The 9,683-nt window shown below is 33.3% G+C and overlaps 1 protein-coding gene across 2 annotated transcripts; it reads left to right on the forward strand.

The window, feature by feature from the left end:
• The first annotated feature begins 704 nt into the window (after positions 1–704).
• Positions 705–8,491, forward strand: LOC137838171 (arginine--tRNA ligase, chloroplastic/mitochondrial). Of its 2 annotated transcripts, none has more exons than XM_068647419.1 (18): positions 705–945; positions 1,053–1,108; positions 1,245–1,393; positions 1,547–1,622; positions 1,739–1,840; positions 2,071–2,289; positions 2,888–2,968; positions 3,661–3,744; positions 3,835–3,939; positions 4,544–4,722; positions 5,075–5,159; positions 5,561–5,747; positions 5,944–6,013; positions 6,517–6,586; positions 7,033–7,122; positions 7,482–7,550; positions 7,751–7,852; positions 8,171–8,491. In XM_068647419.1, exons 2-18 carry the CDS (start codon positions 1,097–1,099, stop codon positions 8,279–8,281), a joined length of 1,791 nt encoding a protein of 596 aa, XP_068503520.1. In that variant the 5' UTR covers positions 705–945; positions 1,053–1,096; the 3' UTR covers positions 8,282–8,491. The 2 variants fall into 2 exon arrangements, with proteins under 2 accessions (XP_068503520.1, XP_090157490.1); XM_090301364.1 differs by having other exon boundaries at positions 868–945; positions 2,827–2,968.
• Positions 8,492–9,683: the final 1,192 nt, after the last annotated feature.

A 9,683-nucleotide genomic window follows, 5' to 3' on the forward strand; every position in this document is an offset into this window, starting at 1 on the left:
CACCATGAGAACTCAAAATGGTATAATTATTAGAAGAAAAAAATGTGACTTATGAAGTAAAAAAATTAAGTGTTTTGAGTTTGTCATGGTTTCGCAACAAAAATTAGTGAAAACATATCGTTTGACTTTTAGAATGCTCATATATAATTGATTTTTTTTATAAAGGAGTACAAGACAAAAGTATAAATATTGTTAACAAGATAAAAATAAGTCACATTTATTTAAATTTCAAATTATAACCTATAAGTCACAAGAGTAAAACTCTAAACCTTAAATCATAAGCCCTCAAAATCTAATCTCTAAAGCCTAATTCACACAATTAAATAAAATAAAATAAGTAAAATAAAATGATCAATAGATGAATTAAGTGATGAATCCGTAATCATAATAATTTAATCACAAAATAAAATTCTCACTTTTTATTTAAAATTTAAAATTAAACTAATATAATCTTAAATATTTTAACTAATTTAATAAACTATAAAATTTATTTATTTTTATTTAAAAAATAAATATATTTTACCATAAAATATTTGAAATTCATTATAAAAGTTATTACCTTTTCATACTTTTTTTCTATCTAGCCAAAGTAAAAAGAAGAATAAGCATAATAATATTACATATAAGTTTGATATTCTACATGTGTGTTATTTTCCTTACAATGAAAGAAACCCTATAATATATGGTACCAATGTTAAGTTTTTGTCCTCTTTTTTAACCGGAAACCGTCAAAGTCTTGACGGCCAAGTAACCGCGTGACGAACACGGCCAAACATAATTGGTCCACGTCACCAGCCACCGGCAAGTGTGGGTTAGGGCTAGGGCTGTTCTGGAAGTTGAAAAAAAAGGCTCACTCGCGCCGTTATCGTGCTCCCATTTCATTTCTCTCAACACACTCTCACTCTTCTCTTCCCTTCTCAGCTTCTTCTCCAGCATCACTCTCAGGTTCGTTCATCTTCAATTCACCTCTCTTTTTCTCCTTTCATTTTCACACTTCCATGAATCGCTAACACTACGTAGTTTCCTTCAATTCTTCGTTCTTTTCCAAACAGATTAACTCCACCAACGTCGCCGTTTGACGCCGCAATCCAATTCCATGGCGTACATCGTGAGTTAACCTAGCTTCTTCAATTTTCCAATTAATCAGTGAATCGATTAATTATTATCTATTCAGCTTCATTTTGCATGAGTCGTTTTACTTTTCGTCTTAATTAGCTCGAGTGTTTGTTTGGAATGGCTTGCAGGAATTAGATTGTCCGGCGAGTGTTAAGAAACAGTTGGCGAAGGTGTTCGAGGTGTCTCTGAAGACAACGGTGCCGGATGAACCCGAGGTTTCGCCTTCAGTTGATGCCTGCGCTGCCAAATCCGGTGTCAAATTCGCTGATTACCAATGGTTTGTTGCGTGTGAACTGTGGAAACGAATTTAGGGTTTTAATTTTGGTTGCGCCTTGTATGTCGTTATTAGGATGCATGTTTGCAACGTAATTGCACTCCCGGTGCTTTTTGAGGCTAGCTTAGCTTGTCAATGTTTTCGTTTATGGTGCAGTAATAATGCGATGGGTATATTTGCTAAGATAAAAGGAAAGCAGTCAGGATTCAGGGGTCCCCCTGCCGTTGGACAGGTATAGGAAGACGTGGTTAATTCCGTTTCTTTTTCTTTTTGCGTTTTTCACTTTCTGAGTATTGAAGTTGACTTGTTGTTGGAAGAGGATCATTTATGTGTGTTTGGTTTGTGTAGGCAATAGTTAAAAATCTTCCGCCGTCTGAAATGATAGAATCGTGCTCTGTAGCTGGTCCTGGGTTTGTGAATATTGTTTTGTCGAAGAAGTGGATAGCAGAGGTGATTGCATTTTCTTTTCTATCTTCTAATTTTTGAGCAAGAGATGTCATGTGGATATTGTTCGAGTCTGTTTTTATTTTTTTGGGGAGGGTGGGGTGTATCCGAGACATTTTGTCCATTTATTGGAAGGGTGCTATAATAAGATTCTAATGGTTTTTTTTTATTTTTTTGGATTATTGAGTTTATTCAAAATCTCTATTGTCCTTTAAGTGAAAAAACTCATCCTGCAGAGATTAGAGAGGCTGTTGATTGATGGTATTGATAACTGGGCACCACGACTTCCAGTGAAGACAGTTCTGGTTGATTTTTCCTCACCTAACATAGCAAAGGAAATGCATGTTGGCCACTTGAGATCTACCATTATTGGGGACACATTATCTCGAATGCTTGAATTTTCTCGTGCGGACACTCTTATCCGAAGGAATCATCTTGGTGACTGGGGGACGCAGGTAGAATCATCTTTTCATGGAATGCTATTTGTGTTGTGAAATTGAAAATTCTGTATGTTTGAACTGAGGTGAGATGGTTTATGTGACTTGTGTTGTTACTAAAACTTTGACATACACTGTAAAAAAACACTAGCTTCCTTTGGATAACTTGTGGCATTGAGTAACATAATTGCAACTGCAATTTAATAAGATTATGTTTGTTAGCATTACTAGGCTTGACTTTTAAGTATGCTTAGGACTATGTTTTGTGTAAGTTGCTTTTGTAGCTGTCTTCATGTGCATGAACACATTATATCCTTCTTAACTGGACGAAGGTATGATACAAGTTTTGTACCACTTCTCTGTTTTACACTAACCCAAATCAATTAGTGTCCTAAGATCACTGCTCTGCTCTCTATCTGTATCTCTCCCTCTCCCTAGATGAAATCAGTTAGATATTGAACCATTTCAATTAGTCCCTAAATTAGGAATGTACGCTGACTTATTTTTACAGGGATATGTGGCATATTTTCTTGAATCATAATATTGTTCTATCAGGAAAGTTCTCGTTTTATATTGGTATCATATCGCTCCTCAGAGTCCATGTATTCGTTTACAGTTTGGGATGCTAATAGCTCACCTCTTTGACACGTTCCCAAACCCAGAAGATTTCAATGAAACAGCTATTGGGGATCTCCAGGTGAGAAAATATATGAAATCAAACTTATATTCCATTTACTTTGATTTAGATGTTCAGTCATACATTGTTTTGTTAGCATTTCTTATTTAGGCCGGACGTTTTTTAGTTCATTTGATGTTTACTCGTTCTAGATAATTGAATTAATTTCTAATTCCTTAATGGAAGTAATAACTATGCCTTCCAATTAACTAATTTGTTTGGATGGTCGTTCACCCTAACTAGGAATTACAATGTTTTTTTTTTCTCACATGTTGAAAGAAAAAGTAACCAGTGCTTGAAAGAAAAGTGATCAGTTTTATCTGCATCTTTGATTCAAATTTGTATTCTCTTTTTTTTTGTGAATAAAAATTGGTCATAACTATCTGCTGATTGAAATCAGTTCTATATCTCTATACCTTTCTTTTTTTACTGAAAGAAGAATCTAATTAGCAAAAAAGTGAAGTCAGAAATACTCGTTTTATTTGGGTTATTTTTTATTATTTATGTTGTTCTTTTGTCAATTCTTACAACTGATGAACACTTAACTTTGGAAAGGAAATGTTTATAATAAGTCTTGAAGGATAATATTCTCATTAATTGTCACTTAGTTTAAACTTGGTCAAATATATTTCTATTATGACACTTTTTGTTCCACTGCATAAGTGAATTATTATTAGAGATTCTGAAGTTCATGTGACTTGGTGCATTTTTAGGCATTCTATAAGGCCTCCAAAGTGAGGTTTGATAATGAACCTGAGTTTAAGACGAGGGCACAACTGTCAGTGGTCCAACTCCAGGTATTGATAGTTTTCTTTTTTGTCTTGTATGTTTGTAAGATCTTAACGACCTTGGTTGTAAATTTAATGTGTGTTTAACGTTGGCTTCAGGGTGGAGATGAGGTTTATCGCAAGGCATGGGAGCGAATTTGTGATATTAGTAAAGCTGAATTTGAAAAGGTTTATCAGCGCCTTGGAGTTAGATTGGAGGCAATGGTAGGGCTTCTAGTTTCCTTTTTGACTTACTGAGCTCACCTGTAGTGTCTATTGAATTCCTTTTTACCTTCCACAGGGAGTATTCTAAGATGTTTTGTTATTGTGTTACAAGAGCACTGCTACACTACCAACTCTATTCATGCTTAGAATTTTTTTGCTTTAACTTCTGTCTTTTGGCCAGATCTCCCATATTCTGTCTATCAAGTCTGTTTTTTTGTCTGTTTTCTTCCTTTTTTTTTCTATTCTAGTTGGGTTCTCGCAAATTAGCTTAAGAAAACTGAATATTTTTTTTCTAGCTCCTCAGAAGCTGCATAATAACTTTCTGTTGCAATTTTATTCATAACTAAGATTGAAATTAGGACTTTTTATGAAAAACAACTTCTCTGCATTTTTTAATCATTTACAATACATTTGTAGCCTAAATTTAACAATAATGCCAGCATAAAAGGCTCTGTTTAAGCTAATTATGTGCTGATGTGCAATAAGTGTAACAATAAGTAGATTATTGAGTTAATGGATTTCTTTTTTTAATAATTATGTGTTTATTTAATTCAATATCTGTTACATTCGACTGTGTACTGAATGATAATATATTTGGTTACAGGGAGAGAGCTACTATAACGATATAATCCCTCCAACTTTGGATAAATTGGATAAATTAGGGCTGATCCAAGAAGATGACGGTGCTCGTGTGATTTTTGTTGAGGGTGCAAATATACCAATTATTGCTGTGAAAAGAGATGGTGGCTACAACTATTCTTCAACTGATATAGCATCCCTCTGGTTAGTTTTCACTTTCAGTTTTTGAATAAACAAACTCATACCGAGTTACTGTTAGTGTTACTGGCTCACTTCAGTGGTTAAAATTTATTATTGATTGTCCATCAGAAGCCACTACAATAGCTTCTGGATATGTTACATATTAGTCACGGAGAAAGAATGTTTGATCCACAATTTTGATATGTTTCAAAAATGCACTGTGTCAAGTTTATTGGCCCTTTGTATGCATACATTCTTTAATTTCATATAAACTTTGTTTCTCTATCAACTGCACATAATATGAATGTGGATCACAAAATTTACTGACTTCAGAAGGTAAACTGTAATGATTATCTGAGCTACTTTCATCATGTAGGTACCGTCTAAATGTGGAAAAACTTGACTGGAATATATATGTTACTGATGTTGGGCAGTGGCAACACTTTGATATGCTTTTTAAGGTATATCTCAGTTCATGTTTTTTTATGGTTTGTGTTGGCTACCACCTTTTTTTGTTGTAGCCAAAACTCTTTGGTACGCTTTTTCCAGTCGAATTGCCCTTTGTTATTGAAGAGTGTTTTGTATTGCTGATTGGCTACAGTACCCTCGGCTAGTTATTCTGTCCCAATATTTTTCTTGCTCATTTCATATTTTTCAGTTTTCTAAAAGAGGAAAGCCATGTACCCATGACATGTTTCTGGCGCTAATGTGCATTATTCTAAAAACACTTCCAATTTTATGTTCAATGCCTACCATTTTTTTTTCAATTTTTCAAAAGAGAAAACTCATGGACCATGACATAACTGTGCATTTTGTCTGATGAGACAAAATGTCTGATATCCCCTCCAATTTTTTCTTTCAGGCATTTAGACGTGCAGGATGGCTGCCAAAGGATGAAAATGAGTTCCCCAAATGTACTCATGTTGGCTTTGGTCTTGTTCTTGGGGAAGATGGAAAACGATTTCGAAGTCGCAGCAGTGATACTATTCGATTGGTAGAGTTGCTTGATGAGGCCAAAAAACGCTGTAAAGCATCCCTTCTTGAACGTGGTAAAGTACTTGCTGCCCAGTGTGATTTTTACTTTTTCCTTATTTGCATGCAAGCATGAATGAATTGAAGTGCAACCATCAATAAAGTCAAGTCTGTGCTTGATTAAATTGTATTAATTCATGTCCTATTTAATCTTATTTTGTGAGAATCTTGAATACATTGATGGTTAATCTTCCAAATCCTATATACTTTCAGATGCTGTTAAGGATTGGTCCGAGGAAGAGATTGAGAAAACAGCAGAAGCAGTTGGTTACGGGGCTGTTAAGTAAGCTCCTTTAACTCAATCCCTTTTTTCCTCTACTTCTATGTGCTAAATCAGCATTTTGCCCTGGCTATAGATGTTGGTAGTTGCTCCATTGTAGATGCATTATCATGTGCCAAATTGTAGACAAATATATCTCACATAACGGTTTCCTGTTGACTTGTTTTTAAGCTGTATTTTTATAGGGTACTTTAAATTCTGAACTAATATCTGAATCCTATTAATGAATACTAATATTCACTGGGGTTTGTGATTGTATGTGCTAAGTGCTAACTCAAATGAATCAGAACATGTAATGAGTTTGCTTGCCATTCTGTGATTTTTCCCGCTAAATGATAGGCTAGGTATTCTATTTAGGTTCTCTTTTATTTAACTTAAATTTCTACATATTGCTTTTTGACTTGACAAATCTTTCTCTTGCAGTTTACTTTTGCCTGTGATGAGAATAAGAATTGAGTTGTTGGCTTTTAGCACCTTATTTTAGTGTCTTCAATTTTTGCTTGCAGGTATGCTGACTTGAGGATCAACAGATTAACAAATTACACATTCAGCTTTGATCAGATGCTCAATGATAAGGTGCATTTAGTGTGTCCTAGTGTAGCTCAGCATGTAGATTATTGACAATTATTGGTTGTGCTATTTTTATTTCCCTCGTAGCAAGCATCATATGAAGTATAGGGTAACTTTCGAGATTAATGTGTGGTTGGTATCCGTGGGTGGTAAATGTCACTGTTACGGTTTTGATAAAAAAAAATATAGGGTATATTGATAACTGTCCGTTAGTGTGAAAACTCATATCCTTTGATGTTCTCTTCAGTGGTTCAGTTCCGGAGGTCCCTCTAAAGTGTATCCTTCTTCCCTTTAAGTTGGAGCCTTTTCTAATTGTTAGCTCCTTATTAACAATGGGTGTTGGAGCTGCTAAGAAGAATCTCCTGTTTGCTTTTGTTGAACTTTTCATTCCTATAAACTTATCGAACATTATTTTTGTCTTGTCTCACCTTTCTAAATTTGTTATGAAACAGGGGAATACAGCTGTTTATTTGCAGTATGCACATGCTAGGATCTGTTCTATTATGAGGAAATCTGGTAAAGATATTGAAGAAATAAAGAAAGTAAGTTATTTTTTTCCCGGGGTGATGATTTGCCACTTTATTAAATGCCATGAAAAACGGATTCAGTTCAAAATAAATGTTGTATTTGTTTACACTCTGTCATGGTTGACTTGACGCCAGTCAATTTTGTTCTCATCAATTGTATTTGTGATATGAATTTGTCTCACATGTGCTTTATATATAGTTAGTCAGCTAAATATTGTTCTTTAATTTGTGTACATTCCTTCATACGTATGTCATGTTTCAACGACTTTGTGATACGACTTCATATCAAGTGTGTTTTATATAGTCACTCAACTAAATATCGTTCATTAAATTGTGCCCATTGCTTCTTACTATGTTCAACAACTTTGTGACAGAATGGGAAGATAGTGCTGGATCATGAAGATGAACGGGCATTGGGGCTTCATTTGATTCAATTTCCTGAGGTAGGACACATGAAACACATAAGTTGTTCTTGTGCTTTAGACCCTTCCATGCTAGTAATGATTTGAATTTTCTTACTGGCATTCCATTTTCTTTATACCAAGGGTATGTCATGGCTATGCGACCTGACATTACTGTATACTGTTTTATAATCCATCAGATACTTGCGTTGATATGTTGGCTTTGTTGTTTTATTTTTCAGGTTTTCGAGGAGTCACTGACTAATCTATTGCCTAATGTGCTGTGTGAATACCTCTATAATTTGACAGAAATATTTACAAAAAAGTTTTATACTAATTGCCAGGTATACTTCTAAAGTCATAACCTTTATGCTATTTTCTACGCAATTCCTATTCCTATTTCAGTGGTATACATAAAACTGCCAAGTAGCATATCTGTATGTTTATCCCCAAAAATGTTGGAGATAGGTTAATATATACAGACACACTTTTAGTTATTCTTTTGTGAAATAGCTGATGGTGGGTTATCACCTGAAATTTCTCTGTTCACGTTTAAACTTTCTCAAATGTTGCTTTGTTGAGTGTCTCACAGTAGAAAGTTCGGTGAAAGAATAATGTTTAGATTGAAGCCATGCAACTGAGCTTTTTTTTACCATTGGCAGGTTGTGGGGTCGCCTGAGGAAACTAGCAGACTCTTGCTATGTGAAGCAACGCTAATTGTGATGAGGCAGTGCTTTCATCTCCTTGGAATCGTACCTGTATACAGGCTATGACCTATCTGAAGAGCTTTTTATGCAAATTTTTGCAACAGATTAATTGTCTTCGCAGGTTTAGGAAACTGATTGTTCTTTCTAATGATCTGCCCCATGCTGTTCTGTCTATTGTATGAAGGGAAAGTAGGAAAGTAGTGTACGACTGATTGTAGTTGTACTCACAAGGTTATTTAAATTTTGATTCAATGCTATACGGGTTGTTTCCTTTCATTTTTGGGTCTTGTATTAGTACTTCATTCTGTTATTCTTTTAATTCTCTTTTATTTTTCTAATTTTCAAACTGTGCAACATGTTTTCTTAAATTTTGTTTTGCCGAGCTTTTTGTGAGCCTAAAATAACCTGCACTAGACATCATTTAAGGTTTGTATTCGTAAGTATTTTTCAGCATATTAGGCCGATTTATATTTAATTTTGTATAATGCTAATAATTTTAGAAAATTATTTCTACTTTTTGGCTTTAATTTTTATAAGATAACTTTATGCCTGTTCTTTATGCCCCTAATTTCCAGATCGTGAACGAAGATGTAGTACGTGGGACTATGGGCGATGAAAAGGGGAGTGAGGAATATGTTACATTTGGGCATACGTCAATGTATTTCTTTTAATTTATTTATTAATCCAATTCATCAAACAACCATCTCCATGAACATAAAAGTTCCTATTTTATCCTTTTTTTTATTGTAAAATTTGGAAGTTAAAAATATCTTTTAGATTATACAACTTTTTTATTTATTTTGGATTACATAATTTGAAAATTATTTATCAGGTGATTTTTTATTTTAAAAAAATTGGGTATTTATTCCAACACTTCATATTTTCATTCAGGATCTTATAAATGTGAAAATTTTCACTTTCTTTTTATAGTTTGAAGCTTTGTTTTGTTTGAATTTTACAATCTAAAAACTTCTGCAATCAAGAAATAAAAATGTTTAAATCTAAAAGTCATTTTTTTAAAACAAAACCCTTTTTCACTATCCATTTTTTTTATCTTCTAAATTGTGAAATTAAAAAATACTATGCCAAATATTAGCTCATTTCAAATTTTAAGATTAAAATTAATTTTAAAACGGAAGAGATTAACTATTTCAGTTAATTTATCTTCCTACATTATTTTTAAATGCCATATTAATTTAGGGACACAAATTAAACTAAAAAAAATCGCAAGTCTTGTCAATTTTGAATTTGAATAACAAATTAGATGGGAAGTCAATAAATCAAATTACTGTGCATTTTAAAATCATATCAGAGAGAATTAAAGATAAAATCAATTAAAAAGGGAATAATATTTGAGTATTTTTTTTTCTAATACTAATATACTTCATTTTTTTTGTCAAGTATTGACTAATTTCAAAACTTATGAAATTAGTTATTTCAATTAATTTATCTTCTTACTTTATTTTTA

The sequence above is a fragment of the Phaseolus vulgaris genome, chromosome 4 (assembly GCF_051622355.1).
Source record: "Phaseolus vulgaris cultivar YP4 chromosome 4, ASM5162235v1, whole genome shotgun sequence".
Classification (NCBI taxonomy): Eukaryota; Viridiplantae; Streptophyta; class Magnoliopsida; order Fabales; family Fabaceae; genus Phaseolus; species Phaseolus vulgaris.

Excerpts from the sequence above, each read along its gene's own strand:
- LOC137838171 (XM_068647419.1), top strand. Across the intron at positions 3,940-4,543 it reads GAGTTAGATTGGAGGCAATG|GGAGAGAGCTACTATAACGA; the intron begins GTAGGGCTTCTA and ends ATTTGGTTACAG. Across the intron at positions 7,551-7,750 it reads ATTTGATTCAATTTCCTGAG|GTTTTCGAGGAGTCACTGAC; the intron begins GTAGGACACATG and ends TTTATTTTTCAG.